Here is a 12,497-nt window from a genome sequence, read left to right on the forward strand (position 1 = left end):
GTATATACTTTAATCTTCATGGCTTCCATGACTTTCGAGCCTTCCGTGCATGCTAAATCTTGTTCCCGTTCACAATCTTGATGCACAGATCAAATACCAAGTGATTTGTCATTATCAAAATAGACTTGGACTCATAAAGTCAACATCTACATTCCCCTTCCTCCACTCTAGACACTCTAATTTTATGTGCCCAATTTTTTCGCACTTAAAAAAGTGAATGTCCTTCCTTCTTCTAGACTACGATGGAGTTTTATTATTACTCGATCCGCTCCAGGACTTGCCTCACCCACAATCCTAATTACCCTTTGCCATGATCCCTTCACCTTGTGAACCCTCATCGTTGGCCTTCTTCCTCTAACGATACCCTAACAATGCACTCATGATAACCTCTAACTCCAGGATTTCTTTTCCCCATGTCAGAGTCGTAACCAGATTCTTATATGTAAGAGATGTAGGTAAGGAATTAAGCAACATTAATGCTTTGTCTTCTTCCTCGAACTTCATATCAACTCGCTTATGATCACTAATGATCTGATTAAATGTGTTGATGTGCATAGTCAAGTCCAAACCCTTTGCTATCTTAAGTCAGTATAGTTTTTTCTTAAGATACAATTTGTTTGTTCATAACTTGGACATGTACCAGCTTTACAGTTTCAGCCAAACCGCTGTCGGTGATTCCTCATCCATGACGTGATACATCACCTCATTAGCCAAAAAATGCTTGATAGTGGACACAACTTATGCTTCCAACTCCTTCCAACCCATGTCATCCATACCTTCTGGCTTCTTTCCGTATAGTGCCTCAACCATACCTTAATGCACCAGCAAATCCTTAACCCTCCTCTGCCAATGTCTGAAATTTTTTGTTCCATATAACTTATTAACATCGAACTTCACCAAAGAGATCCCAGCCATTGCAACCTAACTCTTATACCAATTGTTGAAATTGGTGCTTTGAAACCAATTGTTGATGTGATGTAAGACGGGTATGGATGGACTAGTCCCACGGTTTAACCCTCACACAAGCGCATACACTCAAACACTATGATTTAAGAATTTAATTAACCAAACATAAATAGCATAAATTATGTGACATTTCACATGTTATCGGATTTTTGAAAAGGTGTATGATTTTGTCTAGAAAATAAGTGCCAAAAGTTCCTTGTCAAGGAATCAAGATTTAAATGGAAAAATGTTAATTTCAAAGTCAAGATTGTAAGTTCTAAGTTAACAAACTAATACTCTTACAATTGATATTAGCTAGCAAGTGACAATATTGAAATCTAATGATTCAACTAGCTTATCAAATATGGAATTTCAAGCTTCAAGAAAAGGCTTACACAGTATAAAGCAAAGGTTCAAAACAAGTACCAAATTTACCAAGAGATTCATTGGATGACTTGACATTGTTCAACACGAATTTAGACCACGTCGTAAGTCCTTCGAACAAGCTTTGAAACACCAATATAAAAGTAGTTATGGGGTGTAGGGGACGTGGCCGTGTGGGTGTATAATGGGGGTGGCCGTGTGGGTGTTTTAGAGGGGTGGTCGTGTAATACCCCAACCCCGAAGGGTCTGTGATATTTACTTTTTACTATTGATTTACAGCGGAAGCAAATAAACTCAATTATTATTAAACCAGTGCGCTAATTATCCATATTACAATCATTTATTTCAAAACAAGAAAAATTACACAAGCATAAATATCTGGCATCATACTAATATTTCTAATCAATCTTTATTTTTTTCTATCCCCACCCGCATGCTTGCTAAGCCTGATTTCCGATATGCCCTTCAGAGTTATCTGAAATAAAAATATGATTGGAGTGAGACGACGCTCAGTAAGTAAATAAGATTATTATTAGTGTGTGACCAAAATGAGCTTTTAAAAATTTTGTAAAATAATATTTAATACTATAATTTCAAATTTTCTTCTAAAATAAATGTAAATCTAAAAATTTCTGCATAAAACTTTTACCATCAACTATAATAGTAAAATTTAATAACCATATACTGTGACCGTTAAATTAAACTTTTAACTTTAGAACTATAAAAATATTTAACTATATACATACATATACTTTTCCTTATACGTTTCCTTTAAATCGTCATTTAGGCACAAGAATGACCCTTTTCATATAAACTTATACTTTTCCTTCAACTCATTAATAACTCTATACACGTAATTAAATATGTATAAACATATATTGTAAAAACCACCCTTAGGCCTGTTTGCCATAATTCATGTTTACCCCCATGATTGGGTTGTGCGGTCTGAAGACTGGACTTAGCTGGCTGGCCGACCAAACTAAATCAACGTACATAAACATTAAGTGAGATTTTCTTTATTAAGTCCTGGTCCAGAACCAAGTGTGCACTCAGAATAAATCCACTAATATAAATAACCACTCTGTAAACAGTGTGGGTGCACTCTAATCTGTATAAACTTTAAGTTGCGGTATCGAGCATCTGTAACTTTAAACTTTCATTGCCATAAGGGGTTTTAAAATCATCTTATTATAATTTATACAATTTAAAATAATATCGTGAAAATCTCATCTTTACTCATATTTTCATAAAAAATGCAACGTAAAAATAAACTCATACCACACAATTTTTGTGTTAAAAATATATATAATTTTTTTTTTAATAGAAAGAAATGCTGAAAATTTACCCGATGGGATTAGAATATTTCTTAACCCAAAAATAAATGCAAGTATATTAAAGATAGAACTGGTATAATTAAATATACGTAAAATTAAACTCATGGAAATTTTATGGAACTAACTAACATAATTGAAATTTACTTACAAAATAAACTCGGGTATGAATTTTAAATATAAAAAAAAAACTAATATAATCAAATTTACTTACCTTCTTCTTTCACTTTGTGCTATGAACACAATAACTATCTCTAAGAAATAAGATCGAAAAGAGTGGGTGAGTGAGAACTTACTTAAAAATTCTCTCTCCATCACAAATTCTTTCACTCATCAATTCTTCTCTTCCTTGGAAAAATTGTTGTGAAAAATGAAGGTTGAGAGTTTCCTATTTATAGGAAAATTTTGGGGAAGAAATAGAATTTATAAAAGTGTGGGGAGATAGGTGAAATTATAATTTTTTTAAAAATTAAAGAATAGACAAGGAATGGGCAAGGTATGGGTTGAGTATGAGATGGGGATGGAGCCCATGTGCGAGTGCTTGCCACCATTCCCATTAAATAAATTTTTAATTAATTACTTACCTAATTAATTAATCAATTAGTTAATTAATTATTTTATTATTTTTCTTAATCAGTATTATCATTATTATTATCATTGTTATAACTTTTAAACTATTTTTAGTATTTATTGATTTTATTATTTATTTTTGAACAAGAATTAAATTTGAATTTTGAAAACTCACGTGGGCCCCATATGGGCTTATGGGCCCCACACAACTTCGAGACCCAAATGGATCCTACGTAACTCCAATAATTCTCATACGATTTTATGAGCCCTACACAGTTTCGAGACTCGTGTAAACCTCCACACGGCTTCGGGACTCATGTGGGCCTCGCACAGTATTGCCGGCCCCTCATAGGATACTTATATTATTATTATTTTATCATATATTTCTACAAATTATGTCAATCAAAATATTATTTTATGTATTTATTTACGTATATAAACAGTGTCTACCCTGTTTATCTTATGAAATTTTATTTTGACTAGGCCGACCTCCAGGGAGCGACTGAGCCTCAATGGTCTCTAAGTACTCGCTAAGATAAGGTCTTTTTTAGGCATCAAACATGGAATAAGGATCCTACAAAAAAAAAAACTTCTGTATTAATATTAACTTAATGACCATTTTTATTATTTTATCATTATTGTGCTTTAATCGTATATATATTTTTGGGTCATCACAAGCCGTGTGGGTGAGAGGGAGGAGGGGGTGATGGTATCGATGGATAAAGTGGTCACTCACCACTTGATATCCGGAGAGAACGTCGTAGCCTCATACTACACAATCAAGATATTAGACAAAGTTTTTAAGTTTCAACAATGGAATTCTTTTCAATATTTAAAACATAGACTAATGTCTTAGTTCTTACAATGATAAAGTCATAAAGCTAGCATGGGGGGACAAGACATTAAATAAGCTTACAATTCCCACACAAGCATGGAAGACAAACACATTAAACACTAACACTAAATACTAACACATTTAATACTTTCCAACTTATTAGACACACATGCTTATGCTTAGTTGTCTTAGAGTTATTACAATTAAAATTGGACACATATGCCAAAAAGGAGGCCAAAACCATGTGGGGCCCACAAATCGTGTGGGACCCACATATCGTGTGGGGCCCTCATGGGTCTTGAGGTGGATCTTGCGTCAACACTTTACTTGGGTCTTCATGCACCTAATAATCTTGAAATAAAATATCCAAACAAGACATAAATCTACCATAATAACAAAGTCTTCAAAAAATGTCTTCCATCACAAGAAGTAGATGATCTTCAAGTATGATCTTCAAATAATCTCATGTGTACCTACAAAACAGTTATGAACAATAGTGGACATCGGGAGGTCGTCCACGTGTCACCATATCTACAAAGGAAATGGTTAAAGCATGTTGATCCCCATCATGATGCAAATGTGCAGCGAAGAACACACAATTGAAATTGGAAGAAGCAATGCAAGCACTTGATGATGAATATGCGGAACAAACAAACACTTACAAAGATAATAAACAAAATCAATAATCAAAGACACAAGAATTTATGTGGTTCAGAAATTTGCCTACGTCCACGGGAGCAGTGACTGAATTTTCACCATCACAATGTGAAGCTTATAAAAGCTTATCAAACTAGGGTCGCAAAATATAGTATGTAAACAAACCCTATGCTTACAAAAGACTTAGAGTAAATCTAAAACACTTCTATAGCGATCCCTCAAAGTAAAATCCTTCAAAATCTCTCAATCTACTGATCTCCAATTCAAATTTTGTGAGTTGCATCAAATAAAACCGTCGATGGTTTTGGGGAAATCATCAACGGTTTGATGTCGAGATTGTTCTTGCTGCAAACTGAAACCATTGAAGGTTTGATACCGAGAGCAAACCGTCTCTCACACCATCAACGGGTTGATATTGCAACTAGTCTCCTTATTCTTTGCATCACTATGCGTTCTCCGATGCATGTCAAATATAAGTCACATCCCCAACATTATGCTTGTCATGAATAATCAAATCATTCATGATAGGAACCTATTATATTTTGGACTATCAATCAAATTTTTTAATTTTGTGTGATTCTAAAAAATATTCGATTCAAATAAGTAACTATTAATCAAAAAAGAATTAAAATTTGAGAAGAGAATTTTTTATGGTCCAACTTGATAACTAACTAGAACATATTTAAATTAACCTTTCCTGAAGAGTAATTAAAGTATTGTCAAATTAAATCAAATCAAGAAAGATAACAAATAGTAAACATGCACTATATTATTTTTTCGTGGCGTATGAATATACAAGAAGGGTGGAAAAATGAAAATCAAACTCATGTTTTCGGCTATTCTTGTCCATTTCCGAAAAACAAGATGAGGGAGCTAGCCTAACGCCTATTAGCCTTAATGACAATGCAACACTATGTATAGTTACTATAACATAAAAAATACATTTTTGTTACTATTTCTCCACAAAACAGTTGATATTAATTTGATTTCTATTAACTCTAGTTAGTTTATTTTCATTTCTAAAAAAGATACATAAAATTTGCAATTGATATGGGCTGTGTAGTTATTGAAAACCTAATAATACTTTTATATTGAACATTTTAAGTTGTACTTATATGTGGCCTATGAATTATGAAAAATGATATAAATGGTACACGTTACTCGCCTTGTATAGTGTAGACTTATGAAGCTCTCAATTTAAAAAATAAATAAATAACTAATGTGGACATATTTTGACATTTGGGAATAAAAAAAAAAAAAAAACAACAACATGTCTCATCCTTTGATATAAGATAACATGACAATGTCTTGACAACCATAGACTTCTAACTAATGGAATTTATACATGTTAAATAAGAGAATTAGAATGGTTTTAAATCTTTATTCTCTTCCTTCGTTTTTTTTTTTTCCTAAAATGCACCCTATTTTATAGATTATGTTATAACTATAACATTTACAAATCATTACCGCTCAAATAATTTCATAAAAGAATTACAATTTTGAAAAATCTTTGTACCTCTAATTATTTTCCCAATTCCTATTATCCCCTAAAAATACTAAATTTAAAAAAACTGACTCAATTTTTTGGACCGTCTCAAATTGATAGGCTACAAAAAAAACTGTCGCGAAAACTGGGATCCTCCAAATTGGAACTGGTAATATCCCATTAGAAAATTCCTGTGGGGACAAAGAACTGGAATTGAGTGGGAATTGAGTGGGAATTGCGGGAGTGGAACCCACACGCATGAGAGTTCCTTGTGATTCCTGGCAACCTGGGAATGAATTTCCATTCCCATTTCCTACTTGCCTACTTGCTTTCTCTCTTTTGTTTTTAGGTTAAAGTTCCAATTCCATTTCTTATACAATTTCCGTCCCAATTATTTTTCCCAAACGCGGACTTCTCAACCCCGCGCGTTGTCAACCCATCTACAACTGGCTCGGAATCGCATTTCCGCTTTCCTTCTTTACTAGGCGTTTTTTTTCCATTTATATATTTCGAGGTTTCAAGTCTATCCTGCAGCCCACCTCCAATTCTCCATTCATTCGTTTTCTATTTTCCTCTCTTTCTATTTTCCTCTCCGCCATGGGAAACTACTTATCTTGCACCTTATCTGCCCAATCCGGCAAGCACTGTCGGTCGCCCAAGGTGGTCTTCCCAGGCGGCGAAATCCGGCGACTGGATGGGCCCGCCAAGGCGGCGGAGCTCATGCTCGAGACTCCCAATTTCTTCCTCGTGAACTCTCAGTCCCTCCGCGTTGGCCAGCGGTTTTCGGCCCTCAACGCCGACGACGACCTCGAGGCGGCCAACGTCTACGTCATGTTCCCCATGAATAGGCTGAATTCTTTCGTCACCACCGCCGATAAGGGCGCCCTGTTCCGGGCCTCCAACTCCGTCGCCAAACGCGCATCGAGCGGGATGGTGAGGATCCTGCCGGAGTCCGAGAGTGTTCCGCCGCCGGCCGATGAGCAGCAGGAAAATGAGAAGCCTCTGCCAAAGCTTAATTTGGAGGACATCGAAGACCAGTTATCGGCGCTGGAGCTGAAGCACAGGGTGTCCATAGGCAGAGCAAAGAGACCATTGTTGGAGACCATAGCTGAAGAACATACAATAGCGAGATGAAAATTTGAGCATAATCAATGAATTCTTCTTCCTTTTGGTTTTCTTTTCTCTCGAAGAAAAATTCTTACGGGGTTTTAACAGATTTCGAAAAGGGGTCCTGATTGATTTTGTTGAAGAAGGGTATATGTGAAGGGGGGTCGAGATTCAAAATTTCACCTCTGTGTTCTATGCTCTATTCTTTTTCAAAATATTAGATGCTGATAAAGTATGTACAAATTATTCAAAGAAATTTAGATATGACCCTAACATTAAGATCAATCTCAATGAACATATATATATATATATATATATATATATATATATTGAATATATGTATGTATGTATGCTTGTTTGTTTTTATTTTTTCTTGGCGAATTTTTGCGCTGAATCCAAAAATTCTCCAAATTTGTTTAAGGGAATGCCGATTTTGAAGTCCCCAAACTTATGCAACATTGGAATCATGATTACAGATTACTGTTTTTTTTTTATTATGCAACTAGCTACTACCCAGTACATGACTTGTTCTTTAGAATCATAAATTATTTAACTTAATATATAATTTAAAAGATAAACTAGATACATTTTATATGACACACATAATTCAACATAAAATTTAAATACATTTAATAACATTTATTATTTGACATAATTTTAGAGTGTAGGACTACAAAGTACAAAGTGCCTTACAATTTTTAGTGCCTTACAACGAGTTGTAATTTAAGTGAGATGACAGCATGATGAAAGAGAGAAGAAATTAAGTTCTCCCATCAAGTATTTACATCAATTGAAAACACTTTCTAGTGGTTCCATCGGATTTTATACGAGTCTTGGCATGTGAGATATTATTTTTGATATTTTCATTGTATGATGGGGCTTCTTCATGGGAGGACCATGGTCCTTTCGTGGGCTGAAAATTTTTCTTTTTCCACAAAGGATAGAAGAAATAAAACCTTTCTCAAAATAGAGTATTAAATATTTTCATAGTAATTCTATTAGATTTACATTTTTTTTTTTTTATTGAAGTTTTAAATTTCTTTGCAGTATGTCATAAAAGGTGAAAGGTGCAAATCTTTGCCATAGTGAATTTGAATAAGTGCTAAAGTGGGAAAATGCTAAAAGTTATCAGTGGTGTTTAGTCATGTTTAAAATAATTAGGATTTGGATACTTACTTTATGATAGGATATTATTATATGATAATTTTTAAATGTATTTTAAAATTATAAATATTAAAAATTTTAATTATTTTTTTATTAATAATTAATTTAATTATTTATAATTAAAATTTAATCATCTTCTATTAAAAAATAATGTACAATTATCATTTTTAAAAAATAATAATCTTATTATTAACGTATATTTATAACATATTACTATCATATTGAATTATGATAAAAATAATATTATTAATTAAATCTAAAATTTTAATTTATTTAATCCTAATTTAAGTTAATAAATAGTTCTTGTTCAATATGAAATTGAATTATAATAACTAATACGTGATTTTAAATATATTTTAAATAAAATGATAAATTTTTTTTATAATTAAAATTTTAAACGATAATTATATTAGTTTTATAATTTAAATTTTAATATTTTCTATCAACTAAAATAATATAATGTTATTTATCAATTAACAATTGTTTTTTTATTATTGTATATTTATAACATATTGATTGTAATACAAAATCAAATGCCATTTTTTCTAAGTGCTTATTCTAAGTGTAAGTGAAACGCCCCGAACCCTTAATCCCGGGTCCAGCGCGTTATACCTGATAAAATTCCTGATAATCCATAATCCATAATATATGCAGCGGAAAACATAATCATAATCTCCATATAACATAATACTAGAGTTTACTAATTCTAACTACCAACCATAATAAATTAATCATCCACTAGTATTCAAATATATACATGTCTCCAAAACATTATCCACTAATACCAGTATGTTTCACAACCATCTATATCTTATAAAACTTAAAACATAAAATATACATATCAAAATTAACATAAAAATATGCCCTTTTTCTTATATCTTCCAAAAATGTTATAAAATCTCAAGCTCTCAAAGTTCGATTCTGAGAAATCCTGAAAAAAAAAAAAAAAATGAATTCATATTCGAGTGAGACACATCTCAGTAAGGGAAGAAACAATATATTAAACTCAACGTGTGGCCATCACGAGATTATATATATCATTTTATAATATTTGCAAATCATTAACATAATATTGAAAGTCATTTTCCGAACCTAACAACCACATGCAAAGGTTTACCCATGAGATTACCCAAGGATAAGGGTGATTACCCGCCCATACAAGTAGCACCCCTCTGCTTTGATACTTAGGTAACCCTAAGGTCACAATTAAAACATATCAGAGCACTCACCTTACTCAGTAAGCTTTCAAGTGATAGATTAATCTCGTACTCACACAGTTCAAGAATAGTTTACCGACAAAGGCCCTAAGAATAGAGAATCCTACCCGCCCATACAAGTAGGTTCCCTCTGCCCGAGTATGTTATGCAGCTACTGCTACATCTGAAGCTACTAATGCACTCGCATTACTCAGTAAGCCCTCAGGCGAAGAGTATGTCTCGCCCAATCGTAACATGTTCTATATATATACATACTTCTATTATCATAATACATTATTCTGTTATGTCATTATACATTCATGCACGTTCATTCCTGTTCATAACTTAACTTTACATTTCATTTCACTTTAAGTGACTCTTTTCCATTTACATCATTTACCTTTCTCATTTCATTTCATTATCATTTCATCGTCATTTTATTGCATAACATTTCATTTCATTACTTTGTACTACAACTGGTCTTTAGCCATCATCAGTTAATCTACGTAGAAACGTGCTAGATCTGCTAACACAGTTCCTTTTAGTTGTTATCAGTTAGTCTACACAGAAGTGTGCTAGATCTGCTAACATGACTGCCTTTCAATTGTCTTACATTTACATGGTTGCATTTAACATATACAGGCAACATTGTCCATATCATATTTTATTTTCATTACTTTACTTATTTAACATACATCTCATACATTTAACATATATTTGCACAAAATCTCATGCCACACAATTTAACAATAAAATTCATACACTTCCTGTAAAATAAGTCAACTAACATTTAATGTTTATATACTAAAAATACCTTTCATTTTTTACATAATTACACTGAAAATATTTTTCCACTTTCATCCGTTCATTTTTACATATACATATCTAATAAACAGTCCTAAACTCGAAAAAAATATAATTTAAATAGTTGGCATTTTACCCATACTAAAATATATACACGTATATATAACACAATTTATTTTTTCATTAAATTCATAAAAATTTTGATTTAATATATATTTTTTCCCTCACCTGGTTTCTTGAACTACGCCAATAGGGACTCCGAAAAATACCTGCGGGGCTCACCCGGACCCTGAATAAAAAATTCCTAACTCCAATAAATTATTCCTGAATAAAATATTATTTAAATATTTCCTAGGGTTATAATTCCTAAATAAATAAATATACCCTTAAATTTAGCCAAATTGCCAAATTTCCTAAATCCTACTCTTGCTTTGGAGTAGGGCCTAAAAAATCCCAATTGAAAAGTTACTTACAACAAAATGACGACAACGACGATTAGGACCCGGTGGTGATGCCTGATCGTCGTTTTAATAGTAGATTTAATCAGAAATTGAGAAATTGAGAAAAAATTACCTTTCCCCAGAGCAGTGTCTAAGTCGTTCCTATGAAAAATCTGTTTCAGTAGAAATGTCAGTGGCGGAGCTAGAAATCCAATGGCACGTTCCGTTTTCTGATTGGCGTTCGTTAGGCTGACGAAATTGAGGAGAGAAAGGAGGAGAACGAAGGCGAGAGGCGGGGACGTGAGAGAAGCTGAGAGATTACAGAGAGAAAATAGAGAGATGTAGAGAGCCTGAGATGCAGACAGGTAAGTTTCTTTAACCTTCTTCTTCTTTCTTTTTCTTTTTCTTTTTCTTTACATATATATATATATATATATATATTACTTTTACTTTATATATATATATAACTTATACTTTAACTTATATATATATATATATATATATATATATATACCTATGTTAAGCTTACATATATATCTTTATTCCATTTTTTTTTACTATTTATTTATTTATTTAATAACATTTAATTAATTCATTAATTAATTAATAATTATTTTTTTTCATACTATTTATTTTTATTTGTTTATTTAATACATTAATTTAATATTGTTTAACCAATTAATTAATCAATAATTTTAATTAATTATTTTTTAAAATTTTTTTTTTCAGTTTATTACAGTAAGTGTTATAAACGCTTTTTTTAAGTGCTCCCAAACAAGTGCTAAGTGAATATTTTATAATTTAAAAATTGCATTAGAAGATAATTATATATTATTTTATTATGTGTTAAAATTATAATATATTAATTATTATTGAAACATAATTCAATTATAGAATGAAGAAGAAGAACTATCTACTAATTTAAATTATGTTAAAAATAATAAATATTAATTTAATCAATACTATTATTTTAATATAAATTAATATGATAGTCATATGTTATAAATATAAATTAAGAATAATACTGTTGTTAATAAAAAATAATATTATATTATTTTTACTTAATAAAAATATTTCAATACTAATTAAAAATAATAGTTAACATAATTATTAATTAGACAATTAATTTAAAATTAATTGTATATTATTTAATTATGTATTATAACCTACTAATTATTAAAAATATATAATTAAATTCTGAAATAAATACAACGAACCATCTATAAATTTTAATTAACATTACATAAACTAAAAATTTTAATTTAGTTATTAATGCTATTTTTCACATAAATTGATGTGACAATCATATGTCATACATTAATAACAAGATTATTGTTAATTAATAAATAATATTATATTATTTTAGTTAATGGAAATATTTAAATTTTAATTAAAAAATTAATGTAATCATCATTTAACTTTTTAATTATAAAAATATTAATATTTTTAGTTTAGATATACCTAAAAATACATTTTAGTTATTATAATTCAATTATGGATCGAACAAGAACTATTTATTAATTTAAATTAATATTAAATAAATCAAAATTTTAAATTTAATTAACAACATTACTTTTA

The 12,497-nt window shown here is 30.9% G+C and overlaps 1 protein-coding gene across 1 annotated transcript; it reads left to right on the forward strand.

The window, feature by feature from the left end:
* Positions 1–6,516: 6,516 nt before the first annotated feature.
* On the forward strand, positions 6,517–7,600 carry LOC131152393 (uncharacterized). Its single transcript, XM_058104252.1, has one exon. It carries the CDS (start codon positions 6,806–6,808, stop codon positions 7,340–7,342), a length of 537 nt encoding a protein of 178 aa, XP_057960235.1. The 5' UTR covers positions 6,517–6,805; the 3' UTR covers positions 7,343–7,600.
* The last annotated feature ends 4,897 nt before the right edge of the window (positions 7,601–12,497 follow it).

The sequence above is a fragment of the Malania oleifera genome, chromosome 1, assembly GCF_029873635.1.
Source record: "Malania oleifera isolate guangnan ecotype guangnan chromosome 1, ASM2987363v1, whole genome shotgun sequence".
NCBI lineage: Eukaryota > Viridiplantae > Streptophyta > Magnoliopsida > Santalales > Ximeniaceae > Malania > Malania oleifera.

Excerpts from the sequence above, each read along its gene's own strand:
- LOC131152393 (XM_058104252.1), top strand. The coding sequence starts at position 6,806 with ATGGGAAACTACTTATCTTGCACCTTATCTGCCCAATCCGGCAAGCAC.